The 15,472-nt window shown below is 37.1% G+C and overlaps 1 protein-coding gene across 1 annotated transcript; it reads right to left on the reverse strand.

The window, feature by feature from the left end:
• Positions 1 to 1,990: 1,990 nt before the first annotated feature.
• LOC140141082 (uncharacterized) lies at positions 1,991 to 4,204 on the reverse strand. Its single transcript, XM_072162861.1, has one exon. It carries the CDS (start codon positions 4,202 to 4,204, stop codon positions 1,991 to 1,993), a length of 2,214 nt encoding a protein of 737 aa, XP_072018962.1.
• Positions 4,205 to 15,472: the final 11,268 nt, after the last annotated feature.

Here is a 15,472-nt window from a genome sequence, read left to right on the forward strand (position 1 = left end):
ATAAATACGCTATAAATTCATAACATTTTTTTCACTCAGTGAAAACCTTTATTGAACCTGTTTATTTTAATCTCATGCTACTCTTGTTTTCATCTATTCATTATTTACTCTCATGTCAAATACTTATAGTGTGTCCACCATCACTGTTCACAACTACTGTAATGTTGAATTTATACTTTATCGCTGCATGACGAGCGATTGGTTTCTAGCCAATGTGGTAGCGCGCTTTTTGTTGTGTTTGGTAAAGCGCGTTATCGGATTGGTCAAATACAAATCGCTCGTCGCTCAGCGATGGAGTATAAATTCAGCTAAATGCAACGTCGCATGCTTCTAACGAGGTGTCTTATTTCTTCTTGGGCAATGCTGTTCCACTTTATCCTCAACAGGATGCGGCGCTATCCCCCTGGGGTTGTGTCTGGTTTCTGCAGAGTGTCCCAGAGATTCTCCATTGTCAAGGGTTGAGAGCCAGAAAGCCTCAACTCACAATCACCTCCCACAAAATAAGCATAAAGTCGCCAGGGCACTATAAAAGATACAGTCAATTAATCAAGACAAAATTCAATAGAATACAAAAGACATTGGGGGAGGAAATATTGATTTTTTAAGACCAAATCAAGGAGCCAACTTTATGCTCATTTTGTGAGAGCTGGCCATCGTGAGTTCAAGTCTGCTCTTCATCGAGTAATCAATCACACGACAAACAAATTGGTTTAAATTTGAATGAAAATCGCGCGAACAATAAAGCATGTACCGCATTGGATACATATCCGGTAATCTATGCAGACTCCTTTGTATAGAGACTTTTGTAATAAGTTTGAACTTCGACATCACATAAAAGCCTCATTTGTATGTTACACTGCATTTGCTACGTTTTAGAGACGGGTATATCATGGCGAACAACAACAACAAAAACTTATGCTTTGACCCCGGTTGCCCCCGGTCAGAACAGTAATCACCAAAAATAATACTATTAGGGGAAAACAATAGGTTAAAGGCCCATTCAGTGATTTGCTCATCCAGACAAATTTCAGATTTTGATTCAGCCGAAAGCTATGTATTTAAGACAAAAAATAAGGCATTTACATGAATCTGTAATTTATATACTGACATTATTTGAATGGGGCTTCAACTACGTCAATATTGCTGTTTTCTTCGTTTATTGCCAAATTTTTCATTTGAAAATACCAAATGACAATGTAAATGACGTTTCCTTCTTTTTTAAGCAATTTATAAACAATTTTGATTTTTTTTAAAACTTGCGCTGGGATCTCTGAATGGGTCTTCAATAACCGATTTTTTGCCCTCAAATTTCACTTTGCCCAATTTCACGAAAAAATCCTGGTGCCACTTATGAACGAAAGGCCTTTTACCAACTTTACATACAACTAAAGTTTCACCATCTGCACCACCATTAGGGTCAGGTTGAGCCAGCTTACGGAGCTGTAAACAACGCCGAGTTACTATGGAGAAAAATAACACCATATACTTTTTCTACCACCGCTGAGAAATTCAGGTGAAATTCTTTCACTGAAATGATTGAGAGCTGTAAAACGATAATATTATTATAAAATTGTAAATTCATACGTAGTGGTATAATTTAAATTAGAAGAATTTTTTGACTTCAACACTACTTAAAATTTGATCGCTTACCGGGAGCGCTTTCACAGTACCAACTGCGTCCTCAGCCGGATGTTATGGCTCTGATGGTTTATGGCTTGTTGACAACCTTCGATGACGTCACACTAGAAGAAGATGACGTCAAAGGTGTTGTCCTCGTCCCCCTGGTGGTCTTGGGTAAGAGTAGGTTGTCCCAAACTGGATCTAAATCCAGTCCAGTGTCTCTGTTCAAGTTGGGTCCTTTTTTCCTGATGTGAATGGCTTCTAGGACCCTTCTGGAAAATTCTTTGGGTTCTTTTTCCAGCACATTTACGTTTTCCCAGTCTATTTGGTGGGTGTTTTTGCTCCTGGAAATATGCTCATGTACAGCAGATTAGGAACCGGCAGCCTTTGATTTATGTTCAGATAGCCGTTTTTCCAACTTTCTGCCTGTTTCACCAATGTACATAGCATCACAGTCTGAACAGGAGATTTCGTAGACGGTCCCTGACTGTTTTAATTTGTCTACTTTATCTTTCGGTGACACAAGTGTTTGCCGGAGTGTGCGGTATGGTTTAAAGGCTGTGGGAACACCTGCTGTTTTGAATGCTCGGCGAAGCTGCTCCGAAGTTCCTTCCAAGTAAGGTAAAGTTATTGTGAACCCCCTGGAAGTTTCACTATCCGGTTCGTCCTGTGAAGCTGATTTTTCACGCTTCTCCTGGGCTCTGAAAAAGGTCCAGTCGCGATAACCGCAGTTTCGGAGCGCTCCTTTTACGTGTTCAATTTCCTCAGCTCTATCCTCCGGATCCGTAACAATTTCACTCCTATAAAGCAATGTCTTAATCACACTTAGTTTGTGCTCCAGTGGGTGGTGGGAAGCGAAACTTAAATACGGGTCAGTGTGAGTTGGTTTTCTAAAGATCTTGACCTTCACACTGTCATTGCTAGCCCGCACGATCAGAGTGTCTAGGAAAGGAAGTTGCCCGTCTTCCTCTTCCTCTCTGGTGAACTTAATGTTATTATCTTGCGAATTTATGTGATCTGTAAATTCATCCACGTGCGAAGTTTTTAAAACGCAGAATGTGTCGTCGACATAGCGAACCCACATGCGTGGTGGATGAGGAGCGGATGACAAAGCTCGCTTTTCAAAATACTCCATATACGCGTTGGCCACCAGGGGACTGCAAGGACTGCCCATTGCGCATCCATCCTTCTGTTGGTAGTATTTCTCTCTGAACACAAAATATGTCGTGCTCAAGCAAAAGTTCAAGAGATTGATGATGTCGTCCACCTCTAGATCTTCCGCTGTCCCTACTTTCCAGGTTTCGTCATTTTCCAACAAACTGCGAACGACGACGAGAGCTTCTTTCACCGGGATAGAAGTGAACAATGCCGACACGTCAAAGGACACTATGGACTCATCAGGCTCTACTTTTAAGTCTTTGATCTGGTTAACAAAGGCCTGAGAATTAACGATGTGATGTTCCGTTTTTCCTATCAAAGGTGATATGATGTCCGCAACAAATCTCGCAAGATTATAGGTCACAGCACCGATGCTTGACACGATGGGTCTTAACGGTGCCTCGGCTTTATGTATCTTTATGAGACCATAAAATCTGGGAACATCAGCTACGGTAGGATATAAGTCCCAATATGTCTTGCTAGTTATCGCACCTGTTTCTTTGAGTTCTTTCAGCAACTTGATAAGTCTGCTTTGAAATTTCTGAGTGGGGTCTTGTGTCAGAGTCTCATAGACACTTTCATCTTGCAGTAGAGCTAAAGCTTTCTCTTCATACACTGAATTGTCTATCACAACAGTTGCTCTTCCCTTATCAGCTGGCAAGATTTGGATGCTTGTGTCTTTCTTTAAAGATTCAACCGCCGATCGCTCTGCCTTATTGATATTGCTTACCGGGGGTTTAGCATTTTTTGCAATGTTCACAACACGCGCACGTAATTCAGCCGCTTTATCGTTTGCAATTTGTTTACATGCACTTTCAGTGGCAACTACAATGTCATTGATGGGCAAACTTTCTGGACTTACCGCGAAGTTAAGACCGCGTTCTAACACATTAACTTCCGGCTGCGTAAGCTTCCTAGATGACAAATTCACCACCCACTTGTCTTTACTCCTCTTATCCGCTGTAAAACCGTCTTTACCCAAATTATCGGCGTTCTCTTTCTCTGTTTTTAAACGTCCAAACTTCCGAATTTGGCGATCCTTTACCAAGTCATGTTCTCGCTTCTGCGCATGGGCGATGAACTCCGAGACTCTCAACCATGCTGTTTCCGGTAATAAACCGCGTAATTTGGTTTCTAATTCTTGATGTTTTTGCTTTAAAATATCCAAAGTAAAATTATTTTGCCGTATCCGCTCGTTGAGTAAAGATCTTTGTGCTTTTTGGATGATATTTCTCGCACGAAATCCTTTTACTTCCGGGGTCGGCAGATGAAGATATTTTGGTGTCACACGATTATTAAAGCACGTCAGGTTAAATCGTAAATGATTCTTGAACCGAGCGAGTTTGAGTGATGTTTTTTCAAACTGTCTAACAAGCCGAAGGCAATCACTGCCGAATTCAGTCTTGATATAAAATTGTAAATTCATACGTAGTGGTATAATTTAAATTAGAAGAATTTTTGACTTCAACACTACTTAAAATTTGATCGCTTACCGGGAGCGCTTTCTCGTACCAACTGCGTCCGAGCCGGATGTTATGACTCTGATGGTTTTAAGCTTGTGACAACCTTCGATGACGTCACACCAAAAGATGACGTCAAAGGTAACATCGGCTGAGGACCAGTTGGGACGTGAAAGCGCTCCCGGTAACGATCAAATTTTAAGTAGTGTTGAAGTCAAAAAATTCTTCTAATGATAATATTATTGTCTTAATAAATTTTGTTTTTATCCTCTAATCTTCTAATAGTTGAACCACGGTCTCCCAACTCGTCTTGTTACCTGCGGTTTCATTGGCCAGCGTATTGGCAAAGGGCTTTAGATATCTGTTCGTTTATGTCTCCAGAATCCTACTTGGCTGTAGCAAATGACTGTACGGAGCTTCTTACAATATACAATGAGTTGAATATAAACACGCATAGCCAAAATATTGCGGCTGGTTTTTGGCTTGGTTGTTCTGATTTCGAAAACACTGGTTTCATAGAATGTCAAGACGGTTCTTCCTGGAATTTTAGTACCAAATCAGGAATTGGTTACTGGCGTAAGTTAACAGCAATAACTCTCCCCAACCCATATCTACCAATCTACCACTATGGGATAAACAAAATAATAAATAAATAAATAAATAAATTACATAAATTACATAAATACATTCTTATTTACTTTTAATGATAAATTAATAAATATTTTATAATTATTTACTTACTTATTGTTTATTTATTTACTTATTTCATGCGCAGCCTGGGAAAATTCTTCTCTGATTCACGAGGAAGCTTGTGTTTGGGCATACATGACCGAAAATGAAAATGAAGCCAGTTGCGTGGACGTGAATATTATTAGTCAAGCTGAATGCGACTTGCGCAGGCCTGGATTTTATTTCCCCGATCAATGGTCTGAGCCTCCTAGAAAACACTTCTTATGCGAAATACCGCGCTGTATAAATGACACTGACCCTCCAAGTAAGTAGACTACCAATATTGACGCATATGGTATTTTATTCCATTTTTATTAAATTGTTTTAATTTTGAGAGATAGACAGAGAGATGGGAGGGGAAGGGGGAGGAAGAAAGAGGAGGAAAGAGACAGGAATTAAGATTCTCACATTAGGGAACAGTTGTGTCAGTTGGTAGTATTCATCTTGTCTGATCAAAACGACACAGAAAAAATACAATTTAGTCTACCTGCGATCATAGACTCTGAGTGCTGCGACGTATCATGGTTCTCGAGTTATAAGCAAAAAGATAAATGATCGCTCCATGGTGTCAACCCCCAAGATTGTATTTTAACCAAAATGGTCTCAAATTGTTCGTCTTGCAAAATGTTGTGATCCACAGTCTCATTTCTACTGCTTACTCCATTAGTCGTGGTCCAATATGTATTTTAGGCTGTTGACAGCCCAAGATTACAATACAGTATTCTATTGGACGCTGTAATACATGTAATTATGCGTAACTCGCTAATTCAATGCCCTACTAAATTGTTTTGGTGTTTTGGGGTATAAATCCATATCTTCTATACAAAAGGTCAAAATGTTCAATTGATCATCTGCTTTTCATCCCAGCTGTAAAGTTTACTTCGAAGACTGTTTTAATTTTTAATCATTTTTCATAAAATGTGTTTTGTATCTCAAATTAAAAAAAACCAAAACTATTTGATATAAGGACATTCTTCGCATTCAAAATGCAATTCGATATGTCTGATGTGCTCTCATCTCCGACAAATAATACTGTCCAAACGTTGCTACCAGGGCACTTTAGTCATCCTTTTATTGTTATATTTTAAAGTTTGTACAGGCGATTTCAAGCAAATTAGCGTTTCTTCTGGTGAAACTGTAGCATTTTTTGTGCAGCTGCAAGAATTAGTAAACGGTCATTCATATCACAATTGCATCTGGATTATTACTTCTGATAGCTACGTGATGAGCTACATCATCCGCATCTTCGATATATCTCTCAGTGTCACCGATACATTATTTCTCATTGGATACGGAGGTGCACCTCTCATCGGTCATAGTCGAGTCTTCGATGCTACATCAGTAAAACCGTTGAATTGGTTTACGTTATACACGGATGAAATGTGGATCAAATATGAACAGATCAGTGACATGCATCATGTTGAATTCGTTATCGAAGCCGATGTAAATGGTAAGATCTTGTGTTTCTCTCCTCCTAGTCCTATACAGGGTGTCCCAGAAAAAATTACCGCGTGAATAAAATTGAACGTAAGTCGAGAAATAAACATCAGAATCAAAAAATATAAAATGTAGCGTATAGCCCATTTTATTGTGCAAAACATACGAAAAATTTATTTGATTCGCTTGATGGGTTGCGAAGAAATTAACGATTACATAATGCGTGCATCAATGCAGTTCATTCCAAGTTTGATCAACAGGCGCGTTTTTCATATTCGCTCACCACTTCCTTTTCTGTATCTCATTAAATTGAGTCCACATTATCTATTTTATAATCCGACGGTGTCATGTTATTCATGCTTTCACTGTCACTTTCAACAGTTTTTCCGAGAAAACCTTGATTTCTGCAATTGGAAGCTTTCCAACTTTAATTCTTTAGGTTGTGCAAAATGTTATATTAACTTTCCAAAGAACATTTGAACCAAGAATGACAATGATCAAGTACTTACAGCTTTACGTGTAATTGTTGATACCATGTAACATTAATGTTGAAGTTTTAAAAGATTTAAACTTTGCATTACAATTTGCATTACAATTCCAAAAAACATTAATGTGCCGTGTGAGAATTTTTTTAAGCCAGCTGGGATTCTTTGTGCAATAATTTATAATGCAACATTTATATCAACATTAACGAAAAAAGATATTTACAAGTACCAAGCATCATCTTACGTACATACAAAGCTTTCATTTTCAATATCGTGCAGGATTTCAAATTTGAACAAAACCTAATTAAATGTTTTGCAAGAAACAGATTGTTTAAAAAGAACGAAAAGGATTTCACCGAGCAAAATATGAAGCGCATTGAGAGTTAACCACTAGTGCGCATTGTGTTGAATGATCTTTCTTTCAAACTTGGAATGAAGTGAAATGACGCATGCGTTATGTAATCGCTCATTTCCTCGTAGTCAGTCAACCGAATCCAATAAAATTGACGTATAAGATGCAAAATAAGATGGGCTACACGCTGATTTTTAAATTTTGGATTCTGATGTCTAATTATCGACTTACGTCCAAATGTATTCGCCCGGTAATTTTTTCTGGGACACCCTGTATATGACCAAGCAACAAATGTGCCACAAATTGGACACAACAAGTCAATGAATGCGGAATGTATACTAGAGTCAGGCAACCCTGGAAACAGCCAATCATGACAAAGGACGGGTTTACTCTGGCTAATAAGAGCAATGACAATAGTATAATTCGCCATGTTGTCATAATTAAATTACAAGCCAATGACGAGTTATTGAAGAGCTTTAGAGCGGTAAGTACGAAGTCGTCGCAGAATTCGTCATTTATCTTGTCAACTTACCATCGAACTTCGGATTATTTTGGACCAATCAGAGCACAGATCTTGTAGCCAATCAGATGAGAGTACGCCCATATTAGTGTAGCACTGAATTATCTGCGCAGTCAACAGGTCAAGTATAATTACTCTTTACTACTTTTGCTGGATATTGCTTCACGAATAAGAGCGGACCTGTCGCCAAGATGATCAAGTAGAGACCCGCGATTGGAGCAAGAAACCCTGGTAGCCCATCCCTTGACATTATGTAGATGTGCTCACGCAGGACACTGGACTGGAGGTATCTGACTTGGAACTGCGGTTACACAGCCAGATATGTAGATGGTTCGATATGTCGCATATATTGTTCACTACGTCGAAAGTACACTATGTCAAAAAATGACATAGAGAACCCTATTTCATATTCGACATAGCAAATCCTCTGGTATAAGAATACCAGTTCGACATAGCGAGCCTTCGACATAGTGAACCTTCGACATAGCATAACCCTCGGCATAACAGGCGTACACGTACACCGGAACTGCGATGCAGTTGTGAGAGCTGTTATGCATAGACTAATCACCTAGTCTTCTGAGTGCCCATCCCTATCCACGGCGGTAGATCTATGGTGATTTTGACGGGATGACCGGAGTTACCATGTGCGGAGAAATAGACGCACCTCAACACGTTCATGTCTAAAACGAAAGACGCGCTTGTTTGTGTCCTTGCCCAAATTGTCGCTCTGCACAGTTGACTTCACTACGCGCACCGAAGTAAATTGTCTTGGTACTCATTTTGATGGGCTGTTATATATATATAGCTCGGAAAAGCCACCCCCCAAAAAAAAGCAAATAAGCATATTAGATGTGCCCCCGTGCCCCTACGACACTACGCCACTGTTCAACTGTATAAGCTATTGTACGGTGTACTTGAAACTAATGTTAAATATTCAAGTTTCTCTCTCACAGATTTTGAAACATCCTGTGGAGAGTCATTCCTGTGTGGTCCTGGGTGTTTTGATTTCACTCTTGTTTGTGATGGATGGCGACAATGCATACCTAATTCAGATGAAATATGCGGTAAGTGGTTTTGGAACTCGACCCAAAAATATAAAAGACAGTCACAACGCCAGAATGAATAATTTTAAATCATAGTAATTGTTGAGGTTCGTTTCTTTTCTTCTCCTTTTCCTTTTTTTGAGGGGTTCCCTTTTATAGTACCGTTACTTTGAAATGATTTGTCACCCACAACATGCACGTACTTTTCCTGTATTTTGACTGTAATTTCCTTTAAAGTGCGTGTGTACACCCCGCTGCTCCAATCTGCATTCTCGCGCTCTCATTTTGGCACTCGCCTAGGTCGCGGAATTTACATTTGTAATGGCTAGTTTATAAACCTGAAACATTGCAAATAAATTGTTCAAAAACAATTACCCTTGTAACTATGCTATTTATTTTCACCCAGCAGACAGTAGTGATTGTAATTTTGAACATGTGAGGTTCTGAAACTTGTTTGTTTCTTTTATCCACTAGATTTTTGTCCAGATGTTGAAAATATTGAATTATACGACGGATTTCATCTGAATTTATCATCACCTCTTTTTCCTGCGCCATATCCAAACAATTTGGACTGCTCATGGAAAATATCAAACCAAATTACCCATTTCATTTTACTAATATTTTTGGAAATCGACCTGGCTCCAGTAGATGAACTACGCATTGGGACAGGGGTAGATGATAATGCCGATCATAACATTATGAATATTGACAACCGAAATGGATATCCAAATTCAATCACAATAAACTCGTCAGATGTGTGGATTGTATTCACATCAGATCAAGAAGAACAATCAAACGGTTTCTTATTGGAGGCTCAAATCGTTAATGAATTTGGTAAATATTTACCATATCTAAAATAAATTGCTGTTTTGCATAGTACTGACAGACGCAGGGGTTATATTTCTACTGATATTCAGTTTCAAAAATGTGTTTTAAAGGGCAGATCTATTGCAAAAACAAGTTTATCTCCATTCGAAGAGAATAATTATTACATTACAAGTTGACACTCGTTGCAATTTTTATGTGTATTTCTCCTGAAAAAAGAGACATTTTGTGGGTAAAGTTCGGGCTCGTACGTGTTCTTTAATTTTCAAGTCAGCTGGCTGATGACGTAAGTAAATGAAGCGGACACTATCATGCTCTCATTTACTTGTGTGGTACAATCACAATCACGTTTGACATTAGCAACAATGAGTTGTACTATTATTTACTATAACAACGCTGCATAATAATATGCAGACTATTGTTCTCATTTGGGAAACAAAACCTGACACAGTATTGTTACTATGCGTTTGCTTTGTAATATTTCATCCAACTGAACCTATAATACCTATAGTATTGCAATATCGCACAGGAAAATCAGATACATGAGTTTGTGGACTTAACACGGTTTATATACTAGTCTGAGATTGATCACGCTGAAATTCTAAGCTCAAAATACTTAATTCAGAGTTTTTTTCTGACAACAACAACAGTATACGTTCTGTGCATTGAGAATGTTTATAGTCCCTTCTCTCAAAGCAGGTACATCTCATTTCATGACGTCAACTTTTTTCTAGGTCAAATCTGTCTCGTTCGAAGGAACTCATCGCTTAAGTTGGTTTTTGCGGAATATCAATTTTAAACATTTTAATTTCTCAAAAAAAGGAGTCATTTTCATTGTCCTCATAATATTAGCTTGCAAATGATATGATGTTGTCCGAGCAATATCTGAAATATATGTACATCATTTTAATTTTGTTATTCTTTACCCAAAATGCTGAAATAATATTTGTAATAATTGTTAAGAATGGGTTCTGTCAACTTTAAGCCGAAAATAACAAGGTAAGGTGAAAGAAACCACGGTAACGTCGGACATTGCTATGTAGATCTAAAAACACAATCAGCCAACACATTTGGCTGATTCCATTTAAAAAACATTACAAATACATAGCAAAAAATCAGGTTTGAAAACGAAGGACCAATATTTTCATATTTCCAAGATAATACCAGGAAAAGTGTAATGGATATCATATTATTTGTAACAAAAATAAAATCCCTTAATTCTCCTCTTAATGACGTCTTTCCAACCACAACAAAATCAGGTCTATTCATTTACTTCTCATTTCTATCTCATCAAGTAATTTCACATTATTAATCACTATTTCCATCTTTAATTCACCAACTTTTGTGAATAGTTGATTGCATCTCAAGCGAATTTCAATGTCATTCAAGATATGGATGTCTAGATTATGAATTTGTATGTGACGGTCAGCTGCTATGTTTGGATGAATCTGATGAAGGATGTGGTATGTAATAAAAAAATAGCAAATAAGTAAAATAAAATACAAATTTATGAATCTTTATACGCTTTCCTTTTTTTGGGGATTGATTACTTTGTTCAAAGCCCAAGAATGAATAAATGTTGTAAATAAAATAAAATAAAATAAAATAAATAAATAAAAAAAAATAAATAAATAAATAAATAAATAAATAAATAAATAAATAAATAAATAAATAAATAAATAAATAAATAAATAGCCACTATTAGCCATTAATATTAATAATAATTATTCATGGGCTTATATTAATAATAATTATTTATGAGTGAAAAGAGTGCGGTGATGCATTTGATCTAAACATCAGCACATTACTGCTACATACTATATACTTGGTGTTATATGTCCTCTTTGCTTAAGGGGGTACTACACCCCTGCCAAATTTTGTGCCCATTTTTGCATTTTTCTCAAAAATTATAGCACATTGGTGAAAAGTAAGATATATTATTGGGGCAAGGACTACAACTACTGCACTGGAATTTTAATTCAGCACAGACAACAGTTGTGGAGTTACAGTCAAAAATGAGGGAAAACCAATATTTGATCAATAAATCAATAACTTCTTGCCTTGAGTTGCTGAATTTTCAGTGCAGTAGTTGTAGTCTTTGCCCCTATAGTATACATATCTTACTTGTTACCTATGCGCTATAATATTTGAGAAAAATGCAAAAATAGGCATAAAATTGGCCAGGGGTGTAGTACCCCCTTAAATTAACGTAAATAATACAGAATAGACACATATTGATCCATATTAATATCTCGGAAATCCCCATGTGAACATTGTATTACATGATGTGGGAAAGTCAATAAGATAATTAGGTAAAAATGACGAAAATAATTATTTATAGCTGGGGAATTTCCAGTTATACTATGTTAGATATAAAAGCATGTTTTCGGGGCAGATTCAACAAGAAAGTTGTAGGTATTTTAATGTGGTGGTAGTCTATGTGCCTTCAAAGAACTGCTGAAGTCAGTTTTCCTGGAGTAAATTGGTAGATTGGTGAAAGAGCACCAGTTTAAAAATTGCCATCTGTGCGAGGATTTTATACTCAAAGGATATATTAAGTCAAGTCAACGGTGGGTTTAGTTGAATAGTGGTCTTTGCAGGAAAAGTTTGAATCAGGAAATACATCAGTCGCACAGAACATCGACTGGAACAAAACTTTGCATTCAGTATTCAGCATTCAACTGCAGGATAAGTAACATTCCTAATCGGTGTATTTTATTGATTCAAATGTATGCATTTTTGTTATGTGCAAAATCATTGTCAAATCTTTACCTTTCATTAAAGATTCAGATATTGTTAACTCAACCAAACAATGGTTTTTTTGTTGTGCATTCGTGTGAGAACTGGGAAAAGGTGTATTTGGTCTTGAGGAATTACGGCTCGTAACACTGTTTACGTAATATAAGCTAACGCTTCTTTTTTTCTCCTTTAAAATTTTTTTTATTTCAGAGTTATTTACGGTCTGTGAGGATGGCATAATATCCCTGACTGATGTTCAAATAACAAATATCACCAGCCCTATGTACCCAAATACTCCTCGGTCTCAACTTGCCTATTATTGTACATGGATTATTAAAGTTCCTGATGATATGGCTTGTAATATTGAAATCGTACACTTCAAGGGATCTAAATGGTTAACGACACAAATAAACACACCAGACATAAGAAATACGCGGGGACGAGTCTCATTAACTTTTAACGGAATTATGGCGCCAAATTCAATAACAATTGGACAATATTCTGAAATTTATGTCGATCTACGGGAAGAACTTTTACAACCAAAGCGGTCTTATCGTGAAGTATTTTTCGCGAATATCATTGCTATGCCTCGTGTAGATGAACGTAATTTCTAAGTATTTATTTAAATGTTTAACATAGATATATACACCAGGCACAAAAAGAAACTCGTCAGTTATAGTCATCTTTGCTGTTTTTGTGGTTTGAGGGTTTGGAAGCACATATCTTAGTCAATTCTTGCTCGATTTTCACAAACAGGGTGTCAAATGAGAAAGCAAAGTACAATTAACAAAATGCATATTTCAGAATAATCCACATTTATCAGGTTGTTGAACAGCAAGGATGACTATAACTGGCGAGTTTCGTTTTGTGCCTGGTGTAGACATGTGTATGGACAAGGCCTCCTAAATGTAGAATCCTTGAAAATTAAGCCTTAAGTTACCAGTAAATAATACATTTTGTACTTCCCTGTAGCAAAGTCCATTTCAGCAGTACAAAACCACGGAAATAAATAAATACACTGAATATGAAATTGGAAGGCTGAGACTCTCAAAGTACGGGCTTTCGGTGAAGACAGTAAATGTTAAACATGTTTGCGTGAGAGATGGACTTTTAGATATAATTTTTGAGTGCATTGGGCGAGAACATAAAATAAACAAAAATGAAAAAAAACACCCAAAAAACAAAACAAAAACAAACAAACAGCACACCAGAAGACTACAGTATTGTTTTACTAGTTCTTAATTATTATTTTATTAAAATGCTTTTTTATTGAAACTTAACCAAAAGCAGAACTGTATAGAAATATACCATTCAAGTTGAAACAATATGGCCTCCATCTGAGAGGTCCAAGGAGAAAAATTGGGTGTTTAGGGTAACAGAGTATGGATTTGTTAAAAATATGAGGCATCAATGCTAAAAAGGGAATAATATATACCTGCGAAACGTCGAATTATGATTACACGTGGTAAACTGTGCTTCAAAAGCGCATCTAAAATCGTTTGAACAATCTAAAACAATTAATCGCACATACAGGCAATAAAAGAAAACACTTTTTAATTCCAAGAGTTTAAACAAAAAAAAAGAAAAAAAAAGGAATAACTCAGCACAACGTTATAACGCAAACATTTTTGCAAACTATTTTGTGAACAGTCAATTACATCATGTTAGGATGTTTTGCGGCAAGTTTTCAAAAATGTTTTCAGAATATTACTAAAACGTTTTATACCCTTCATATAATCCGATATTTAAACGGTTACTGTTAAACTTTGTGTTTGCTGGGCTATAATTCAAGAAAGTGTTCTCATTGGCAGGTACATGGAAGTGTAAATTTTATGAGTACCAATGTTTACTGGCAGATCAATATGTAATGATATGCCTAGACAGCCATCGTGTATGTGATGGAATTAGACATTGTCGTTACTATATATGGAACGGACTGTGGCACTATCATGGAGCCTTTTACCAGGACGAAGAACGTAAATGTGGTGAGATTATTTCTTTTAGAATTATACCGTATAACCTCGTCTACAAGCATATATAGTGTTTTTGATAAAAGCTAAATTAACACGAAACAACTGTAAATATGCCAATACTAGATTGGTCTAGTACTTGTTTGTATATGCGTGTATCAGTAATTTATTTGCTCAAACTCCATAATGTTATAATTTTGTCTATATCCTTGTAGACGAGGTTTTACGGTAATGGCATTGATCAGCCATGACAGCTTAGGCTATTTTAAAAAGGGTACAAAAAGGGCCAAATGGGCGCTAATACTACAAAAAAAGAAAACAAAAGCGCAGTGATTTATAGTGCGCTACGCACAGGCACAACGCCTATACGTTGATCCACAAGCCTCAGCACACTTTACAGGTTGTCGCTGACCACTACGGCCCCACAGCATTCCATAAACCAATAACAACAATTCAGGGACTTTGCTGCTTCAAGAGCGCACACCCTAGACATTCAACAAATAACCTTTGCAACCAGGATCAGACAATTAGCAGTAAGTTCCTTGTCCAGGGGAATTTCAAGCTAACTCAATTTTTCCACGTGAGCATATTAGGAACCGCCAGGGTTCGAACCAGCAGTCTCTCGCACCATAGTCGAACGCCATATCGATTGAGCTAACTTGACTGCTACAATTTCTAGACACGAAAACAAAAAACAGCAAAATACGGGGCAAATTTCGCTATCGTAGTCCGACGTCACTTCCTGCCGATGTCACAACTATATACTTCCGTAGTGATGGATCAAGCGGTTGCATGACAACGCTATCTACGCTGTACACGTCAATGTTCTGCTGTTTGAAAATCAAGTTTTAGCCATTTCTCATGGGTTTCACTGCCTAGTAAGCTTTTGCAAGATGTTTTCCTTTTGAAATCATGAGGTTTCATACTGCAGTTACTGTCCGTTTTCCTATACACAATACTCAGTGCTCTCACCATTGACGCGCGACCTTTACAAATAGTGTATGTTAGAAGTATATTGCATTTGCCTAGTTAACATCACTGTGTGAAAAATAACCGGCCAATATTTAAACTATTCTCCAAACTTCTAGCAAATATATTTCTCTAACATGACCTAAAATTACAGCTAGGTTAGAT

The sequence above is a fragment of the Amphiura filiformis genome, chromosome 2, assembly GCF_039555335.1.
Source record: "Amphiura filiformis chromosome 2, Afil_fr2py, whole genome shotgun sequence".
NCBI classification, from domain to species: domain Eukaryota; kingdom Metazoa; phylum Echinodermata; class Ophiuroidea; order Amphilepidida; family Amphiuridae; genus Amphiura; species Amphiura filiformis.